At 43.8% G+C, this 22294-nt stretch overlaps 1 protein-coding gene across 2 annotated transcripts in view; it reads right to left on the reverse strand.

The window, feature by feature from the left end:
• Nucleotides 1-22294, reverse strand: part of LOC111964044 (endoglin) — a 52820-nt gene that overhangs the window by 11372 nt on the left and 19154 nt on the right. Inside the window, exons 3-9 of one of the 2 annotated variants that reach the window (XM_023987714.2) lie at nt 20371-20519; nt 6892-7011; nt 1839-2010; nt 1511-1697; nt 1277-1382; nt 848-1049; nt 298-446 (exon numbers count right to left, since the gene is read on the reverse strand). In XM_023987714.2, coding sequence (XP_023843482.1) covers nt 298-446; nt 848-1049; nt 1277-1382; nt 1511-1697; nt 1839-2010; nt 6892-7011; nt 20371-20519 — 1085 coding nt within the window. Of the gene's footprint in view, nt 1-297; nt 447-847; nt 1050-1276; nt 1383-1510; nt 1698-1838; nt 2011-6891; nt 7012-20370; nt 20544-22294 lie in introns of both variants that reach the window. The other variant, XM_023987713.2, reaches the window with a different exon arrangement.

Consider the following 22294-nt stretch of genomic DNA (forward strand, 5'->3'; position numbering starts at 1 on the left):
ACTACATTGTATGGTCACTATATCATATATGGTGTTATACTGTATATCAATATGACAACACTATGTACTGTAGATACATCCAGTCCTCTCCTGGATGGAGCTACATCCCCAAACATTAATTAATACCTGTAGATTGCCATTCTATTGAAGAGACTTTTGCTTTGTGTGTTAGGAGTCATGCAGATGTGAAGGTGTGCAGGGCTTAGAGGATGAGAATTTGGGCACGGCGGAGGAACTGGGAGAGGATTAGAAAGAGCAGGAAGGTGTTGGAGTGAAATAAATAAAAAAGGCTCTCACCTCTGCGTAGATCCTCTTGTCGCTCTGCACCTTGGCGTTGAGGTCCAGAGGGGAGCGGTAGTCTGGAGAGGTATACAGCTGCATGATCAGAGGCATCTGAGGGGGCCTAGGGGGCGATGGGGTGGTCTCGGTGGGTGCAGTCTCTGTGACTGAGACAGCAAGACACAACGTTCACCTGTCAGTAAGAATCCATTTGTACATGATACTACAGGATAGGTGTACCATATATTTGTCATAAATAAATAATCATAAATAATAATAATAATAATGTTGGCTGAGCTAGTTAGCTAGTCTAGTACAGGAGCCTGCTGGCAACAGTGGCATAGTGTTAGCTACCAATTACTGAGAAAGCTTGATAAAGCACCATTATACCAACCAACAGTATTAGCATTTATGATTGTAGAACTGGTCACTCTGCGTCGGAATTTGCATTAACTTCATACATTAACTAATCGGAACAATTGTCAAATTTACAGGAACTCCCTAGTTATGCTACCCTTGCTAGAGGCTAATATTGACTATGCTCACTGTGACTATAACTGTATTTTACCTGGTGTGTGGTCCTTATTCCCCAGGACCAGTGTGACCATGGTGCCCTCGGTTCGGATCTCAGAGTAGCTGGTGATGGTGCTTGCTTTGAAATGATCCATGGCCTTCTTCTGTACAGCATCGGCACTGTCTGTGGTGATGGCGACCACGGGAGGGATCGTATGCATCGTGTTGGTGGCAGCAAGCATGATCACGTTGTTAGACTGAGCGAGATAGAGATAAAATTAACATAATTTGATATAATAGATAGTACTGTATGGTTATTTTCCAATGTATATAGGACACCTTTGTCAGTAGAGTATAATGCATACTGATCTGAGCCTGAAATTATGACCAGACAAATGCAGGTAAAATGTCTGAGTCATTGGTGATTCAGTTTCAGGCATTGATACTACAATTTAGTCAACTGTAAATGTTATCCAGTGCTTACACAGAGGCTGGTGTGCTGTGGGTCATGGATGCTCCACGTGGTACCATTAGGACCTCTTAGGAACAGACTGATCTGCCTCTCACTGATGACGTGCACAGAGACATAGCTGGAACAATAAAATAGTGTTGATTTACTGTTCAAAAGCACCAACAACCAACACAATAACCAGTATAAGGCCACTATCATGGAAAGTGTTGCTAATGTTTTCAGCCAAGAGACTCTTCACTGTCTTACCGAATGCTGACATCCTCAGGGATGTTAACGATGTATAGTTCTTTCTCAGTGTGACTGTTGAGAGGCTGGTTCGAGCAGGACTTGATCGATGAAGGTATGTTTGATTTGAATGTCAGATAGTGCTTGAGGGAGTGCCATTCATTTTGAAGTGTACAGTTGTTGGAGCCAGTTGGAAGGAGTCTTGTTCCTGTAAAATCATTAATATTTATTATTCAGATTTGTTACATAATCTGTCATTCTTCGGTCACAGCAAAAACGGACAGTTTGTGGGAGTTGTGTAAGTTTGAGGTACGTTGTATGTATCTGACTGTATCTGACAGTGTCTTACCCTCTCTCCCTGTGGAAGCGATGCTAGTTGGGTTCTGGATGGTGGTGAAAGATGTCACCCCACCAAACTCCTCGGTGGCCCACCTCACTAGAGCTTCGTTGTCTGTGGGCAGGGCTTTTCTATGGACGTTGCCTTTTGAACCATGAAAGATTATATTGGAGTTATTGGCCACCTGGAGAGCAAAGGAAAATACATTAGACATTTAATTTCAGGTCTCTTTGACTATCTGTCTATTGTATGTAAGTTATGATACAATGGGTTCACTTCAATTAAACACATTGCAATAATGCTACATAGTCCGCTGGTCAAACTAGACCACAGAATAAAAATGTACATACTACTTATTAAGTTATATTCTCAGATAGACTCCCCTCACAATTTGATTATTAAGAAGAGGCGTGTGCCTAGGCAGTAGTTCATAAACAAACACACTACACATATAAGGCAAGTGTGATTGAATCTGTCTGTTAACATGATCCACTCCATTCTTTTTAATTTCCTTTATGTACATGGAGGGATTCTTGTTTATATACAGTACAACCCTAAGTCATTAAGCCACTCTACCTCTATGAGGGTCAGACAGCTCTGTTTGTCTGCTCATTGTTACCGTGGCATCAGGTGAGTCAGCGCCTTATTTAGAGGCTGCTACCTCATGTTTGCCCAATGTGTCTGACAACAGCCACATCAAAGCATGCCCCCCTCCCTCTTCCTCTCCCTCCCGCTCTCTCTCTCTCTTTCTGTCTGTCTATATCTTGATCTCCCTCTTTCTCCATCTCTCCTTTTCTCTCCATCTCTCTTTCTCTCTCTCGCTCTCTTTATTCTCTGAGCAGAGCAGAGCCATTTGAAAAGGAATGTTTATTATGCTAAAGTGTCTACAAGCCCGGTTGAACAACCCCATTGGAGCCAAGGTCTTTCCTTCGCTTCCTGAGTGGGGCCGGGAAATGGGGACCTTTTTAACTCTGTGCGTCAGTGGAGTCGGCAGGAATCTGGCTCCATACGGGTATAAATATATACATCCAGCCTAGTGCATGCACACTACAGCACACCTTCCCCTGTTTCCCCAACAGGCCAGGAAAATAATGGACTGTACATGAAGCACTCAAGTAGGTGTTCTAATGTATCGGTCGGTTATGTGCCATTTTGGTGTAACCTAAGAGACCAATCTGTACTCATCTGCTAATCAAATATTTGTATAAAGACAACTATCCTTCTATAAGCATATTAAAAAACAATTAGATTATTAGCCCAAGAGCTTGAGAATAGAGTCCCTTTATATATTATACAGAGCATATGGATGGAGCGGATATCCATTTCCCTTTGGATCCTGTCTCAACAATGGCTTCATTTTCTCCCCCATCAATGTTCTCATCACTATTCCCGCTGCATTCCAGCTAATTTAGCACACAGATGGACAAATTGTTCTGGACTGGCGGGACTTATATAGGTCCGATGTGTTGTTACAATTAATTTCAGGATAATGGATAGCATAAAAACAACAACAAACAATTAGCTACGCTGCATTGCACAAACTCACAGGAGGTACAGTATGTGCTCAGTGTTTTTCCAAGAAGAGGCTAGGGAAGGGGGAGAGAGCAGCAGCCATTGTGTTGGCAATGATTTTGGCGTTTGAGGAATAATTCCATATATTTCCTGGTGGTCGAGGTCTTAGGGTGAAAACTAAGGGCTGGAAAGAAGACCACTGATTGTTCTCTCTGTGGACCTCCATGTTAGCGGTCAGTGTGTGTATGTGTGTGTTAAGGCCTGCCAGCTGCAGCCAGACCCCATAAAGCCAGTCAGAACGCTCTGCTGAGAGCCAAGTAAACCTGTGTGATTGATTGGTCCTTCTCATGCGTGTATATTTTGTTTAATGTGGATCGAAATAGAAAGACGGGAAACTACAGAGACGAGAACATAAAAAACATCACAATGGAGAGAGAGGAGGGGCGGAGAAGGGAGTAAGTAAGGAAGAGAGAAAGAGACTGAGAGGGATCAGCGAATGATAGAAGGAACTACTTTGACATGAATTTGTCTCCTGGGGGTCAGAGTTTGACGCTGCACAGCCCGGGGACATAACGCACAACAGGAAGTAGTCTGAGCAAGAAGTGGCTTGTCTACTGGCACTTTCAGAAACTTCTCAGATTAGGCTTCCTTCCTTTGGCCTGATCCAGAGGGGTTGAATGAGCCAGGGATGACAAGCTCCACGCATCCTCCTGTCCTATACTCCTCGCATCTCCTCTCTTCTCCTCTTCTCTCCTTCTCTGTCCTCCCCTCTGATTCACCGCACTTCTCTCCTCTTCTTCTCTACTCCCCTCTTCTCGTACTGCATCATTAACCCCGTGGAGAACACTGGAGTGACAGCTAGGTACCATAATGCTCAGACACTGTGCAGACACTGTATTGTGTGTAGCCATGACACTCATCAGTGTGTGTCTGTGTCGTTGCTATCACAGAGGAGTCAGGGGGATTTAAGTCACTGTCAGAGAGAGCTATCTGGTGGGCTGTTTAGAACAGGCACCCATCCAAAATAGATTAGGTTCGAGGTCAAGGCCATTCGCCTATCTGTCTGTCTCTGTCCCCTTGGCTCCGAGGACGCATCGTGAACTGTCTGCACGAGGGCGTGCGGGGGACAATGCCAGAGGGGTCATCAACTCTTACATAACATAGAAGAGAGAGCACTGGGTGTTTCTCAATATGCATACTACCGTGCTCCACACTCTCATGCTCCGAGTGAATTCTCAGATGAAGTTCTCTTGAGTACGTTCTTGCGAGAACAAGAGTGTGGAGAACGCATAAAACATTACATTTGAGAAGCACTCACACTCCCCCTACTATATTACATCACGCTGCACCTTCCCATTCACTGAACATTCATCCAGCCAGGACAATTGCAGCAATAGACGAAACAAGATATACACAAACCAAACGTTTTACTTCATAACTATCAGCTACGTGAATCATAATAATGTAGCTAACCAGATAGTTTAACAGGCAAAAATGACCTGAAATGAATATCATGCAAGAAAGATCTCAATTCTTTGTTGGTAGCTAGCTAACAATTCTTCATGGCTATCTGGCTATCTAACAGTAGTAGCTAGCCAGTTAGCCCTATTGACTTATTATGGGCTTGCGATCTACGGTACGTAGGCAGGTAAACATTTCAAAATGTAATTTTAATCCAGATAAAATATTGTAGTCAGACAACATATGAGATGTGAATAGGCAACATTTCATTCCCAAATCAAAGTGTATTTTTCTTTGCATACTTTCCGTTGAAGCTTGCATCGATGCATGCTTCAAAATATGTAGAAACGGAGTATGCATTCCATTAGTGCCCCCCGGGCTCCTTTTCGCATACTTTGATTTGGACTCATACTCCGAGCCTCCCGTGCTCCAATTTGCGTACTTGGAGCACGGTAGTATGCATTTTGAGAAACACCCACTGTGTATCATGTCTTGGTGTGAAGCTAAATTACCACCCCATATTGGACGGGAGAACAAACGACAAGATCTACAACAGGGAGGAAGGGAGGAGGGACAACTGAGGATGCGAGACCTTCAACCTTGACGATGAACCCACAGGTCGTGGCCTTTTGTGAATGTACGCAAATGTACTCTGTCCCATCTGAGTGTGTGTGGTGACTCTTCCCTGTCCCGGTCACAGCTGGATAGAACACTGGGCCTATACCCAACAGATCTGTCAGCCTCGTGACGCACTTCCTTTTTCCATTCAAATGGTAACATTCCCAAGTGATCCACTACACTATCCCATCCTCCCATCCCACACACACATCCCCTCTTCATGTAAAATGGTCCCCCTCTCTGCAGGACACGATAGGCTATCCTACTGTCACAGACTGCTGACAGTGTTGTAAACATTGAATCATCCTATTTATCGTGGAAGATTACTGAGTTTTAACAGCACCTTAATACGGCGAAGTTTAAATAGAGTGTAGAAGGGGGTCGAAATAGATAAAAGATTATGTTATTTATTTGACCCTTTGTGTGAGAAGCAGAGATCAAGAAGAAGATGCTTGGGCTGTGGACTTGGTCTGAACTCTCAACTCAGCTTGGTACTTGTGTTCATTGTGATAAAAAGCAAGAGTTCTGTTTCAAGAGAATGGGTGCCTACAGACAAGTTGCGGTTTGAGTCCCAGGCAGGGATCCAAAATCAATAACACTATAATTTACTGTCAAACTCCAAAAGAAAACATCCTATCAGTCCCTTCTGCTTCATTTTCAAAATGCGGTTGACAAGACGAAACCCTTTGAGACACACCATCTCTTTCTGAAGGAGTCCTTTCTTTCTAAAAATTCACTTGAAGTGTGTAAATCTAGTAGATAGGTTGAACACAATACTGAAGTTAATGTCTCCACTATAACACTATACATCCCCAGTGTCTGACAGAGACTATTAGCTTGCTCCCTACTCCAACACACTTTAAGCATTTTTATAATGTGTACCAGATATAAAATACACACAGGTTCTTCGGTACTGGGAAACTCAACAAACAAGGGTAATTGCTTCTACAAACTGTCCCAGGGGCTTGCACAGCTGTGACTGGTTTGGAGAGCCCATCTGGGCCTGCAGAAAAGCATTTCTCCCCTGGTTAACTATGGAAGTAGGGAGCCTGGCTGTGAGGCTCTACTCCCCCCCCCCCCCCCCCCCAAACACTGGAGCTGAACAGAGCAGAGTAGAGTGAAGCAGCTCAGCTGGCAGGAACAGGAGAGCTGCCAGGCTAGACTCCTAGGCCTTGCCAAGCCCCCATTAGCGAACTATCAGGCAATGCTGCCAGCTATCTATCAGGCAATACCTGTTGAGAGTCCTTCTCTATTTCTGTTGGCGATTGGGCATTAAGGTGTCTAATAGAAGTAAGTATCTGCTTTTCTCCCGGCTAGGATATACTGTAATTCCTGGAGTAATAATTTGCATATAACTTTTGTGTACTTTTCATACACTGACATACTGTAATGCCCTTACACTAACTGATACACAACCACAAAGGAAACAAGTGGCAAAAGGAAACACTTAAATGAGGAGATATGGTATACTTACGTATAAGCTGACATCCTCGTTAGCATTGGTCAGACAGTATATGGCCTGCTCTGAGGCTGTGGTGATGATGAGGTGCATTGGCTTGGCAGTGGTCATGTTTAGTTCAAACATGGTGGAAGCCTAGAGGGGACCGAAGAATCAAGTTAAACTTCAAGAAAAATATATTCAAGTTTGTGATGACTGCAAATGCAAAAAAGCATGATATTATCATGTTTATCACAATTCACCCCATGTTTTTTACTGCAAGAAAAACTATTCTTACACACCCCCAATCACCCACACCTACACATCAACTTAACCACCACATCAACAATGGCTGTACATTCAAAACTGAGCCATGCATGGTATGTACAGTAGCTATAGCATAAACATGTGGCTGGCAGGGGAAGTGGTGGTGGCTTTAATTCCCACAGGAACTTTGCTGTGATTATAAAATAATCATCAAGAATCAAGCAGTATAAAAAAAAATTGTAAGAGATCACACTGGGGTCGCAGAGAGGGCAATGTTTACTGTAGGATTCTAAGAGCTAATCTGTTTGGTCACCTTATTTAAGGGTAATTATGCAATGTCATTGTTTCTTGATAAATTGTGAGCTGGCATAGATTCTAAATGTACTTTATGACAGATTATAGGATGAGGCGTACTGCTTCCATGTGTGTCTGACTGACTAGCACATACTGCACACACACAAAACCTGGTTCCCGATCTATTCCCCTCACACGTATATGGACTCCACACCTCCATGCTGAAAAATCTACTTCTCCAATAGTGTTATTACATTTCACTGAGTCAGTGCATGGCATCATCAAAATACAATGACTCCACACTGCAATGTAATGATCCTGTGGTGGGGTAACACATGGCGTTCGAAAGACACAAATGTAATCTAACACCTTCATTTATTTTGAAGGGACCAGGCTTGGGATTGAATTGTCGCCTGACAGCTCAACACAAGGGTTTCTATTGTGTTCAGTCTCTCCCACAGAGAAAGTCATTGAGAAAAGCGCATTTCTGTTCCCTTCCAGAGGCATCACATCAGCACAATACGTGTGAAAAATACAAGGATGGGCCGCATGCCAAATTATGTACCACTTTCTTCACTTCTTCAATTCCAGAGATGACAAGATTCAAAGAATTCCGTTGATGGTAGGTCACTTGTGTGATTTGATAAAGACAGCTGATCTAAGACACATAACATTATGTAGTCTCTCTAGCATTGGGAAAGTTATCTACTATAAATCACTGCGTAATTATGGCGCAATATGGAAATGTGACATATTCACCCCAAGTGGCAGGTGTTAGCAGACAGATAGTTCTGACTGAAGCTCCAAGGAGTCTGTAGTAGAGGAACAGACTACAGCAACACCTGTCCAATACTACAGTCAAACCGGCACAACCAGCTCATGGAACCAATCCAACACCAGTGAATCCAATCCAACACCAGCCAAACACCAGTGAATCCAATCCAACACCAGCCAAACACCAGTGAATCCAATCCAACACCAGCCAAACACCATTGAATCCAATCCAACACCAGCCAAACAGCAGTGAATCCAATCCAACACCAGCCAAACAGCAGTGAATCCAATCCAACACCAGCCAAACACCAGTGAATACAATCCAACACCAGCCAAACACCAGTGAATACAATCCAACACAATTCCAACACCAGTGATCCCAGTACAGCAACAGTTCCTGCTGTGAGGCTTGGGGCACCAGGAGGAGTGGAGGTGAGAGGCTTGGGGTACCAGGAGGAGTGGAGTTGAGAGGCTTGGGGTACCAGGAGAAGTGGAGGTGAGAGGCTTGGGGTACCAGGAGAAGTGGAGGTGAGAGGCTTGGGGTACAAGGAGAAGTGGAGGTGAGAGGCTTGGGGTACCAGGAGGAGTGGAGGTGAGAGGCTTGGGGTACCAGGAGGAGTGGAGTGAGAGGCTTGGGGTCCAGGAGAAGTGGAGGTGAGAGGCTTGGGGTACCAGGAGGAGTGGAGGTGAGAGGCTTGGGGTACCAGGAGAAGTGGAGGTGAGAGGCTTGGGGTACCAGGAGAAGTGGAGGTGAGAGGCTTGGGGTACCAGGAGGAGTGGAGGTGAGAGGCTTGGGGTACCAGGAGGAGTGGAGGTGAGAAGCTTAGCCATATCCACTCCACTAATCTCTTCTCCCCTCTCTAGTGACAGCAGAGTCAACATGCCCACCTGGCCGGCCCCATACAGTGGACTCCCAACCCTGACAGAGAGAGGACAGGATGTGCATGGATGCCCTCCTGTAGTGCACACTATCTGCTTCAGAGGTCCTGGAGGAGATTAAATAGCCTCTTTCTGAGTGGCAGTGGCCCCGACACATGCTTAGCTCACAAAGAAAAGCTCCACTAGGTAGCTACAGGATTCAGCAGGCTGGAAGCCAGCTGTACAGAGGGTCAGAGAGGCATATTCTACACTGAACAAAAATATAAATGCAACATGTAAAGTGTTTTTCATAATTGTCCATACACACAAAAAGCTTATTTCTCTTAAATGTTGTGCGCACATGTTTTTACATCCCTGTTAGTGAGCATTTCTTCTTTGCCAAGATAATCCATTCACCTGACAGGTATGGCATATCAAGAAGCTGATTAAACAGCATGATCATTACACAGGTGCACTTTGTGCTGGGGACAATAAACAGCCATAAGCCACCTCCAACATCGTTTTAGAGAATTTGGCAGTACGTCCAACTGGCCTCACAACTGCAGACCACATGTAACCACGCAGGCCCAGGACCTCCACATCCGCCTTTTTCACCTGCGGGATCGTCTGAGACCAGCCACCCAGACAGCTGATGAAACTGTGGGTTTGCACAACCGAAGAATTTCTGTCAGAACTGTCAGAAATCGTCTCAGCGAAGCTCATCTGCGTGCTTGTGATCCTCACCAGGGTCTTGACCTGAATGCAGTTCAGCGGCGTAACCGACTTCAGTGGGCAAATGCTTACCTCCGATGGCCACTGGCACGCTGGAGAAGTGTGCTCTTGCATTTTATCGATGGCAATTTGAATAAACAGAGATACCGTGACGAGAACCTGAGGCCCATTGTCGTGCCATTCATCCGCCGCCATCACCTCATGTTTCAAAATGACAATGCACAGCCCCATGTCTCAAGGATCTGTACACAATTCCTGGAATCTGAAAATGTCCCAGTTCTTCCATGTTCTGCATTCTCACCAGACATACTAACCATTGAGCAGTAACTTTGCATAGCCATTGAAGAAGAGTGGGACAGCATTCCACAGGCCACAATCAACAGCCTGATCAACTCTATGCGAAGGAGATGTGTCGCACTGAATGATGCAAATGGTGATCACACCAGATACTAACTGGTTTTCTGATCCACAGCCCTACATGTTTTTAAAGGTATCTGTGAGCAGCAGACCAGTAGACAACAGGTGAACAGTGTTGGGCTTCAACTTCCGGTAAGTCAAATATGTTCTTGCAATATTGCCCACAGTCAAGAATGCGTTATAAGCTAGTGAAGTTTACAAAGATAGAGATGAGGAAGACAGGATATTTATATTCTGTTTTGAACTTGCCAATTAATTACCATAAATGAATTGGTATTTACTTCCTTCGTATATCAGTAGGGAGGAAAGGAAGGTAAAAGGTTTGCGGTTGTGAATCCCATTGTTTTGTTAAAATACTGAAGTGGAGGAAAGTACTTAAATAACACTAACACACAGTTCTGAAGATGTGCTTTTGGGGAATTAACTATTTATATTTTATCCTGACGTGGCGGTTTTCAAAAAAATTATCTCTAATCTCTTGCTTGTTTTGGAGCTGGATTTTCTTTGCTGCTGGCCTTTTTTCTTTGTGTGGATGAGTGTGCTGAGGAACACAGTGTCTTTTGTTCCTATCTGCTCGCTCTTATTAAATTGATTGTCTGCTGCCTGCTGCTGACAGCATGCATTCCGAGAGGGCCACGCTGGGCTCAGGCGAGTGGCCAACATGAAATAATCGGACCCCTGATGTTTGGAGCTGGTTGGAGGAGACCACCAGTGTATTGTCTGAGGCCTACCACAGGGCTAATACACAAGGCCTCTGCAAGGGCCATGTTCAACACACACAGACACACAAACAGACAGCACACCACAATAGCTGCTGTCAACAGGCCATTTGAAATGCCAGGCAGGTTAGGGTTAAGGTTTGGGTTAGGCTCAAAACAAAAATCTCAAAATCAACCTATTGCTGGATTTGAACATGCAACCTTTGGCACCAGAGGCAGATGCTTTCAAAGCATTTCAGTTTTTAAGTTGAAGTATTAATTCAAAAGTTTTAAGGTTAGGGTTACAGGAAAACTCCACCCAAAAACAATATATTGGTATTTGTTTCATTACTCCATTGTTGACATAATCCCAAAATGGGATGTTTTTTGTATTTTGAAAGTTACATATCTTGACAACTTGATTGCTAACAAGAAAAACATTTTGGGAATATGTCAACAATGGACAAATTAAACAAATCTATTTTACTAGGCAAGTCAGTAAAGAACAAATTCTTAATTTCAATGACAGCCTAGGAACAGTGGGTTAACTGTCTTGTTCAGGGGAAGAACAACAGCTTTTTAACTTTTCAGCTTGGGGATTTGATTTTTAACTTTTCAGCTTGGGGATTTGATCTTGCAACCTTTCGGTTCCTAGTCCAACACTCTAACCACTAGGCTACCTGCCGCCCCAAATACCAAAAATAGTTTTTGGGTGGAATTTTCCTTTAAGTTTAGACATTAACTCCAAAATCTTAAGGTTAGCCATTAACGCTGATGGTTAAGTTTTGGGATAGGCTTAAAACCAAAATCATCTTTCTATTGCTGGATTTGAACATGCAACCTTTGGGACCTGAGGCAGATGCTTACGACTATCCGCCATCTTTATCCACAACACCTTAGCAAAACCAAAACCTACTTGAAGGCAGTTGTGGAAAAAGTACTCAATTGTCATACTTGAGTAAAAGTAAAGATACATTAATAGAAAATGATGCAAGAAAAAGTGAAAGACACCCAGTAAAATACTACTTGAGTAAACGTCTAAAAGTATTGGGTTTTAAATGTGCTTAAGTATCAAAAGCAAATGGAATTGCTAAAATGTACGGAATTGAAATGGAATGGAATTGCTAAAATGTAAGGTATCAAAAGTACAAGTATAAACCATTTAAAATTCCTTACATTAAGCAAACCAGACGGCATGGTTTTCTTGTTTATTTATTTATTTACGCATAGCCAGGGGCACACTCCAACACTCAGACACCACTTACAAACAAAGCATTTGTGTTTAGTGAGTCCGCCAGATCAGAAGCCGTAGGGATGACCAGGGATGTTCTCTTGATAAGTGTGTGAATTCGACCATTTTCCTGTCAAAATGTAAGGAGTACTTTTGGGTGTCAGGGAAAAAGTATGTAGTAAAAAGTACATTATTCACTTTAAGAATGTAGTGAAGTACGAGGAAAAGTTGTCAAAAATATAAACAGTAAAGTAGAGATACCCCAAAAAACAACTTAAGTAGTACTTCAAATTATTTTTACTTAAGTACTTTACACCACTGCTTTAAGGTAACAGCGCTCACTGTTGCCGCTAGTGGATGGTTTCCACACCGTCTCCCGACGTCCTCGGACATGTATGGACGTCGAATAACTGACTTGTATCACGGTGACCTGGCTGGTGTGTGTGTGTTGTGTGTGTGTGTGTGTGTGTGTGTGGTGTTGTGTGTGTGTGTGTGTGTGTGTGTGTGTGTGTGAAGATAATAGTAGGGACAATGAGTCTGGTAATACGTCAGTTGCCCTCCCAACTGTCTATCATCACAGAGTATTAAAGCACACTGCTTGCCTAGTCTTTTTAGCAGTGTCCGAAAATGTTTATCAGAATACCCTGAAGAATAACTCAATAATCAGTCAGCTGAGAGATACATGTCTTCTTTCTTCTTGGGATTCATGATATAAATTGACCTCTAGTTGCCTCAACAAGTGAAGTGTCCATAGCTTAGATGACCCAGTTCTTCTCTGACAACTAGACTATACACTTCCCGTTCGATTAAACAGTAGGGTTGATTAAACATAGTAGGGTCTTAGGTGAGTTGTTATCCTGGTTGCTAGGATTGCTAGGAATCATATTGTTAAATAATGGGTGAGTTCTTGAAAAGCATACAGTAAATGTGTGACTAATTGTCCTGTTATTTGACAGTTTACCAGTCTGATATGGGCAACTGATTCACTCAGTTTAAGTCAATAGAGTCAAGGATGTGTCTGTGACTAATATATGAGTCGACAGGATTTACTCTTGCAAATCAGTTGGGAAACAGTCATTTCACTTTAAACCAAAAATCAATGGCCTTTACTAAAGAACTGTCCTCCCTTCTTCTAACTTTCTCCATCACTCTCTCGCTTCACTCTATTAGTTTGAACAATGCACATTGCCGTCCCTGGTCACTCGCCCTTGCTATTTTTGTTCCTGTGCTTTCCAGATACAATTGTTTTCCTTTTTTTTTGAGAGAGAGCTTCTTGAGAGCCACTTTTTTTAAAGGCTTTTGCTGGTGCATAACAGCTTCCCGTTACTCTTTGTCTCTCTCCCCTAACCCGAGCCGGCTCCGACGGTCCAGTCTCGGCTATGAGCCAAGGCCCTCACACTCGTGCCTGAATGTGACATCAATGGGGTCTTGACAAGCCCCTTCCCTCCTGCCCTATCCAGCCCTACTGCCTTCCACCCCCCTCTTCCCTCCGCCCTCTATCCCTCCATTCCCCTCCAAGGCTGAACCCATACACAGGCCGCCAGGCAGCCACACTTCCTATATGACCCCTCCCTTTCCACAAACACCTTTGTCACCACCTCTCCTCTTTAGGGGGCCTAATATTCCATCATAGTTGTTTACAGTGCCTAGTGGACATTGAGGAATGGTCAGGGTTGTATCCTGGCAGGGGGTGAGGGGTGTTCAGGGGTGATGATGGGTGATGATGGGAGCGGGGGGAGTTCATGTGAACTCTTGTTTAGGATGGAGGGATTTGTTTTTTGTCTGTGTGGAGTGCATGCAGGTGAGCACTGAAATACTCCGCAAAACCCCAAACTAAACCGCTGAAAACAGAGGGGGAGGTAGAGAGAGAGAGACAGAAGAGAGAGAGACAGAAGAGAGAGAGACTGATGGGGGGACGACAACAAATAACTCTGTTCTCCATCCTCTGGTAGTTTTGCCTTCAGCCAAAAACATACCCCTGCTTTGTGTCTAACGATAAACAAAACCTCAAAATCGTACATTTTCAGCACTGCCCCAAACTGATGCAATAAAGGAAGTGATAAGGCTGTGTGTGTAGAGAAATGACATGACCCATCACTCTCCAATTGCAAACATTCAGCCTGGTCCCACAGGAGAACATGGAATGTTCACGGGATCACACGGCAGGCTTCAACTCCAGCCTTTGTGTTCCTCTTTTCATCTTTTCATTTTTCATAATAAAATCAAATCAAATTTTATTTGTCACATGCCCCATATACAACAAGTGAAATGGTTACTTACAAGCCCTTGACCAACAAAGCAGTTTTAAGAAAGTATCCTTCAAAAAAGTAAGAGATAAGAATAACAAATTATTAAAGAGCAGCAGAAAATAACAATAGCGGGGCTATATACAGGGAGTACCGGTACAGAGTCAAAGTGCGGGGGCACTGGTGTCGAGGTAATTGAGGTAATTATGTACATGTAGGTAGAGTTATTGAAGTGACCATGCATAGATAATAACAGAGCAGCAGCAGGTTCCAGAGGGAGGGGGGGGGCAATGCAAATAGTCTGGTTAGCCATTTGATTAGCTGTTCAGGAGTCTTATGGCTTGGGGGTAGAAGCTATTTAGGAGTCTCTTGGACCTAGACTTGGCACTCCGGTACCGCTTGCCGTGCGGTAGCAGAGAGAACAGTCTATGACTAGGGTGGCTGGAGTCTTTGACAATTAGGGCCTTCCTCTGACACTGCCTGGTAAAGAGGTCCTGGATGGCAGGAAGCTTGGCCCCGGTGATGTACTGGGCCGTTCGCACTACACTCTGTAGTGCCTTGTGGTCGGAGGCCGAGCAGTTGCCATACCAGGCATTGATGCAACCCGTCAGGATGCTCTCGATGGTGCAGCTGTAAAACCTTTTGAGGATCTGAGGACCCATGCCAAATATTTTCTGTCTCCTGAGGGGGAATAGGTTTTGTCGTGCCCTCTTCACGACTGTCTTGGTGTGCTTGGACCATGTTAGTTTGTTGGTGATGTGGACGCCAAGGAACTTGAAGCTCTCAACCTGCTCCACTACAGCCCCGTCGATGAGAATGGGGGCGTGCTCTCTCCTCCTTTTCCTGTAGTCTCCTTTGTCTTGATCACGTTGAGGGAGAGGTTGTTGTCCTTGCACCACACGGTCAGGCCTCTGACCTCCTCCCTATAGGCTCTCATCGTCGTCAGACCTACCACTGTTATGTCATCAAAAAACGTAATGATGGTGTTGGAGTCGTGCCTGGCCGTGCAGTCATGAGTGAATAGGGAGTACAGGAAGGTACTGAGCACGCACCCCGGAGGGGCGCCCGTGTTGAGGATCTGCGTGGCGGATGTGTTGTTACCTACTCTTATCCACCTGGTGGCGGCCCGTCAGGAAGTCCAGGATCTAGATGCAGAGGGAGGTGTTTAGTCCCAGGGTCCTTAGCTTAGTGATGAGCTTTGAGGGCACTATGGTGTGGAGCGCTGAGCTGTAGTCAATGAATAGTATTCTCACATAGGTGTTATTTTTGTCCAGGTGTGAAAGGGCAGTGTGGAGTGCAATAGAGATTGCATCATCTGTGGATCTGTTGGTGTGTTATTCAAATTGGAGTGGGTCTAGGGTTTCTAGGATAATGGTGTTGATGTGAGCCATGACCAGCCTTTCAAAGCATTTCATGGCTACAGACGTGAGTGCTACGGGTTGGTAGTCATTTAGGCAGGGTACCTTAGTGTTCTCTAGTGCATGGGACTATGGTGGTCTACTTGAAACATGTTGGTATTACAGACTTAGACAGGGAGAGGTTGAAAATGTCAGTGAAGACACTTGCTAGTTGGTCAGCGCATGCTCGGAGTACACGTCCTGGTAATCCATCTGGCCCTGCGGCCTTGTGAATGTTGACCTGTTTAAAGGCCTTACTCACATCGGCTGTGGAGAGCGTGATCACACAGTCATCCGGAACAGCTGATGCTCTCATGCATGTTTCAGTGTTACTTGCCTCGAAGCGAGCATAGAAGTTATTTAGCTCCTCTGGTAGGCTTGTGTCACTGGGCAGCTCTTGGCTGTGCTTCCCTTTGTAGTCTGTAATAGTTTGCARGCCCTGCCACATTTACATTTACATTTAAGTCATTTAGCAGACGCTCTTATCCAGAGCGACTTACAAATTGGTGCATTCACCTTATGAAATCCAGTGGAACAACCACTTTACAATAGTGCATCTAACTCTTTTAAGGGGGAGGGGTGGGGTTAGGAGGATTACTTTATCCTAGGTATTCCTTAAAGAGGTGGGGTTTCAGGTGTCTCCGGAAGGTGGTGATTGACTCCGCCGAGCATCCGACGACATCCGACGAGCGTCAGAGCTGGTGTAGTACGATTCAATCTTAGTCCTATATTGATGCTTTGCCTGTTTGATGGTTCGTAAGAGGGCATAGCGGGATTTCTTATAAGCTTCCGGGTTAGAGTCCCGCTCCTTGAAAGCGGCAGCTCTACCCTTTAGCTCAGTGCGAATGTTACCTGTAATCCCTGGCTTCTGATTTGGGTATGTACTGTACGTACTGTCACTGTGGGGACGACGTCCTCGATGCACCTATTGATAAAACCAGTGACTGATGTGGTGTACTCCTCAATGCCATCGGAAGAATCCCGGAACGTATTCCAGTCTGTGCTAGCAAAACAGTCCTGTAGTTTAGTATCTGCTTCATCTGACCACTCTTTTATAGACTGAGTCACTGGTGCTTCCTGCTTTAATTTTTGTTTGCACGCGTCTCTGTGTGTGGAGCAAAGGTGGTCTAGAATTGTTTTACTTCTGGTTGCACATTTAACATACTGATAGAAATTAGGTAAAACGGATTTAAGTTTCCCTGCATTAAAGTCCCCAGCCACTAGGACCGCCGCCTCTGGATGAGCGTTTTCCTGTTTGCCTATGGCGGAATACAGCTCATTTAGTGTGGTTTTAGTGCCAGCCTCTGTCTGTGGTGGTATGTAGACAGTTACGAAAATACAGATGAACTCTCTAGGTAGATAGTGTGGTCTACAGCTTATCATGAGATACTCTACCTCAGGCGAGCAAAACCATGAGACTTCCTTAGATATCGTGCACCAGCTGTTGTTTACATAAATGCATAGGCCCCCATCCCGTGTCTTACCAGAGGCTGCTGTTCTGTCCTGCTGATAGAGTGTATAACCCTCCAGCTGTTCCTAATGTCGTCGTTCAGCCACGACTCGGTGAAACATAATATATACCGTTTTTGTAGGATAAACGTGCTTTCAGTTCGTCCCATTTGTTTTCCAGCGATTGAACGTTAGCTAGCAGGACGGAAGGTATGGGTAGATTAGCCACTCGTCGCCTGATCCTCGCAAGGCACCCTGATCTCTTACCGCAAAATCTGCGTTTCCTTCTCCAGTGAATAACGGGGATCTGGGCCTGGTCGGGTGTCTGTATTATATCCCTCCCATCTGACTCATTGAAGAAGAACTCTTTGTCCAGTTTGAGGTGAGCACTCGCAGTTCTGATGTCCAGAAGCTCTTTTCAGTCATAAGAGATGGTTGCAGCAACATTATGTACAAACCAAGTAACGAACAACGCAGAAAAATGAACAAAATAGCATTGTTGGTTAAGAGCCGATAAGATGGCAGCCTTCCCCTTTCACAAACCTGGCAGCGAAGCGCATCACCACATTTCTCTTTCTCGGACCACTATAGGACCTTTCTTGGCTATCTTTGTTCAATTGTGTACATAAAAACATGGTTAAGAACAAGTCAGCATGTTCCAGTTGTTTTCTAGGAGGTCTGCCAGAGGGAGAAGCAGACGAAGACAGGAAGATTCTTCCAGTATTTATCCATTTAGTAGGGTGTTAGGTCATGAGACAAAATCTGGATGCTGAGCGATAATTTTTCTATTTGATACTGGTGCTCACTTTATAAATCATGATATTTTGATAAACTGAATTAAATTGAAATAATTTAGCATAAATATCTTCCTTAATATGTTGTGAATAACGTGTGTAAATGTCAATGTTGCCTGATTATTAACTGTTCGTGAGCATGTCTCGCTGATATCAAGGCGAGCTCCCTCAATCAGTGAGGCCAGAGCGATTTGACGATTCTGACAACCACTTTTCGCTCTCTCCTGAAAACACTGCTTTCACATTTGTCAATTCAGGAGGTGTTATCTTGTCCAATCATAAACAATTTCAGTACCAACTTGAAGTATACAAGTTGACTGACATCTGGAAGAAGTTTTGTGGAGCAACTGAGCAAACGCAAGAATCGCCTGAGTGAGAAGGTAAGCAAGCTGTCATCTACACTGTTTGACCATATACGTTTTTTTGCGTTTCTTCAAATGTGTATCTCTACAAAGCTCAGCTTTTTGGGAGCATTTTGCTACTGTATTCTGCTATCAAGATGTCATGCTGATTGTATTCTTGCCATCTTTAACAGATACCTTGCATGTCTGGATGGCCTCTTCTACCCCACTTCTGACCAATTAGTCTGTATAATGGAAGGACAGACACACACACACAGTTTATGGGTTTTGTGAAAAGTACAGATGCTCATTCTGTTTTTGTTTGATGTTAATAGGCCTGTATTCTTTGCACATTCACTATGAACTATGGAACCTACTGCACTGACTACCGGTATGAAATGTTTTATCTTTGCTGCTAATAAATGGGCCAAAGACACAACAAAGAATATGTTTGGAAAGGGGTTTGTTGTGTACGCATTTATCTCACCTTTGCTAGAGTAGCTGTCAGGGAGGTTAGCTGCCACCACACACACACAGCACACAGCGTAGTCTAAAGTTTCCGTATGCTGCCCAGTCGAAACAGTTCGCACATAGACTGAGTTTGCCCTCAGAACAGTCTCAATTCGTCAGAGCATGGACTCTTGCTGGCCCCGGGTGACTCCTATGCTTTCCACAGTTGTGTCAACTTGGCTGGATGTCCTTTGGGAAACTGTTGAGCGTGAAAAACCCAGCAGCGATGCAGTTCTTAACACACACAAGTAGGTGCCAGGCACACCTGGCACCTACTACCATACCCCATTCAAAGGCACTTAAATATTTTATCATACACATACACACACTGAATGGCACACATACACAATCCTGTCTCAATTGTCTCATGGCTTAAACATCTTTCTTTAACCTGTCTCCTCCCCTTTATTTATACTGATTGACGTGGATTTAGCAGGTGACATCAATAAGGAATCATAGCTGGATTCACCTGGTCAGTCTATGACATGAAAAGAGCAGGTGTTCCTAATGTTTTGTACCTTCAGTGTATATTATGACAACATTTTGTGATTTGTTTTGGTGTTCGACAGCATTCAGCAGGTTTTTTCCAGATGTTCGATCCCAGATTTTATTTTCTTGAGGCTTGTCGAAGTTCGGTAGCCGATGTCTACGCCCCTTCGTCCGTAATTGGTCAACAGTAGGGATTCTTCAATTAAGTTGTCATTTAACGACAGACATTTCACTTGAGAAATATTGTACCAAACATCTTAGTTAGATGTAAAATTGCGCAACTAAGAACTCAGCAAAAATGTCAAAATTAAATACAGATTTCTTGTGTCATCTTAGAGTAATTCAAACTATTTTGAGGAAGTGTACTGGCTACGGCATCTCAAGAGGGACAAACAGTAAATGAGATGAGAGAAAGTGTTTGTGTGTGTGTGTGATAGAGAGAGAGCATTGATAAGAAATTACGAATATGTGCTGACCAGACACTGTCAAAGAATGAAAATTAAGTCTGGGGTGAAATAGCAGTGTAGGATTACATTCCTGATCTTGGGACAGTTACGTAATTTTACACCCAAATGGCTTTAATTGGAATTACATATTGTTATACAATTTGGGGTACAACTTTGAAATCAACCTGTATTCTACACACTTAGCCCCATTCCCCATGCAGGCTGTTGGATGAGGTGGTGTATTTTCACACTGCTTTGTATAGTGTAAGGAACCCCAGTCACCTCAGGGGACCCTGGCTCCATGTTATGTCTGGCATGTGTTTGTACTTATCAGGCTGAGCAGATGAGGTGTCGGTCATGTTGACTCTCAGCCACATGGGAAAGCTAGCTAATTTATCTGACATCAATCTCATGTGTAAACTAGCCTAGTGTGTTAATGCTCATCTGGTATCACTCAACCTGTGTTTTCAATGTACTGGACTATTCAGAATGAGTGTACTGGATGCATCTAATTCTAGTGGAGGGTTTCCACAGTAGTTCAGTACATACACACAGTACATAGATTGCCTTACCCCAGGAAGGAAGTGCAGGCTGAGGATGTGCACCTCTTTACTGTCTTTAGTGGTGTAGCTGGTCCAGCAGCCTTTTGGCATCTCCCTCACCCTGATCCAAGCATTCTGGTTGTCAGGAACCTTCACTGGCTCACACGTCTGCTGGGATGCTGGGTGAGAGACAAGGGGCAAACCTGGATAAGCAAAGTAGAGTGGTCACACATTCTAGGACCATACATTTTATTTAACCTTTATTTAACCAGGCACGTCTGTTAAGAACAAATTCTTATTTACAATCGTGGCCAATGATGGCCTGGCAAGTGGCTAGAGCCTTGAATCCCATGTTTAAACTTGCAAAACAGGCCTATGCTTACGAATAGGGTTTCAAAAGGAGCGTATATAGCTGGAAACGTTCAAGTAACAAAGTTACACTGATTTGCCAGATGGTGGTGCTATAAAAAAAGATTGAAAATGCAATGTTTGAAAGGTCATGGACCTCACCCTGTTTGACCTAGTCATGAAATTCGGTACATAGGACGCTCTCCTCACAAGGAACAAATTTGCCTAGGGACCCGCCATGATGGATTTTCCGCCATTTAAAATTTTGTGAAAAACACTTAAAACGCTACTCTTCTGGCAGCGAATGACCGGTCGGCACGAAACTTGATATGTTGCGTCTATGGACAAAGTTCTCTCAAATAATATTTTCCAATCTAGTACCTAAAAAAACATGTTTACCAATAAACATTCATGTGGCTGGCAGATAAATGCATATAAATCAGTCAAGGACATTCGTATTGTAACAAAATATGGTACACATGTTGCAAATTCTGTCAATACTCAACATATGCAAGAACATTCATATTGACCACACGGTAGCACTATCTCTTGATCTGTTTGACTCAAAGTGATGAAATGTGGCATGCTGTATGCTCAGGGATATGAGTCCAGCAAACCCACGCAATATCTCAAACACCACTGGCCAGATTTTAATGAAACTTGGGTGAATGATGCTTCTAGCCATAGAGGTCTGGCATTTACAAAAGTACACTGATTGGGGGGGGGGGGGGGGGGGGGCTGTGCAAGGGGGGCGTTGCATCATTCGTGGGGAACGATATGTTTACTGTTGCCTTGCTTTACTATGACAGTATTTATTTGTGGTCAATGTTTTGATGTCAAACTGGTGGCAGTTGTGAAAAAAGTAAATAGTTGGACGAGTTGCTGAGGTAATTGAAATTGTTGATTATATTAAGCTATTTTCTCTTGAAAAATATGGTCTGTCTACTAGAAACTCATGGACAATATGGTAAATTACTTGTAGTTTTGCAACCCTACATAAAAATAACTGCCGATGTGAAATGCATTAGGTACAAGAACATAGGTACAATAAAGAGAGAAAACCAAGGAGAGCTGGTAGAGCTAACACCCTCTATTATGACCATATGAATAATGCATTATGAATTTCCTTGAAATGTTTTATGCATCAACCATAAATACATTAAAACACATTATATCATTAGTAAGATATATTCATACACATTATAGGCAACATACAAAGAGCTCGGTAGACCAGCAATATAATGCATGATCTGAAACACATATTAAATCACCCTCTTGGTTACAGCCTAGACTAGCCTATGGAGGGTGTTGCTTTCCTGTTCTATTCATCTCTGATTCCTCCACATGCACTCCATCACTCCTGCTTCAGTGACTGTCTATGGGAGTGGAGGAGGGTTGCATGGCGGGTCATTTGGAAGCAGTGCTGCCGTGTTTTCTAATCAGGAGATAAAGTAAGAAGTATGGATGCTAAATGGGTGGGAGGGGCTACCGGTCTGATCGGCACGGCTGATAGGTCAAGTTTATCTGGGACCTCACGGCTACATGGGCAACATTAAATCAAGTCCACTCGTCTCCTCCCTACTATCCCTCACTCCCTGACTGCACC

Source organism: Salvelinus sp. IW2-2015, linkage group LG5 (assembly GCF_002910315.2).
Source record: "Salvelinus sp. IW2-2015 linkage group LG5, ASM291031v2, whole genome shotgun sequence".
Classification (NCBI taxonomy): domain Eukaryota; kingdom Metazoa; phylum Chordata; class Actinopteri; order Salmoniformes; family Salmonidae; genus Salvelinus; species Salvelinus sp. IW2-2015.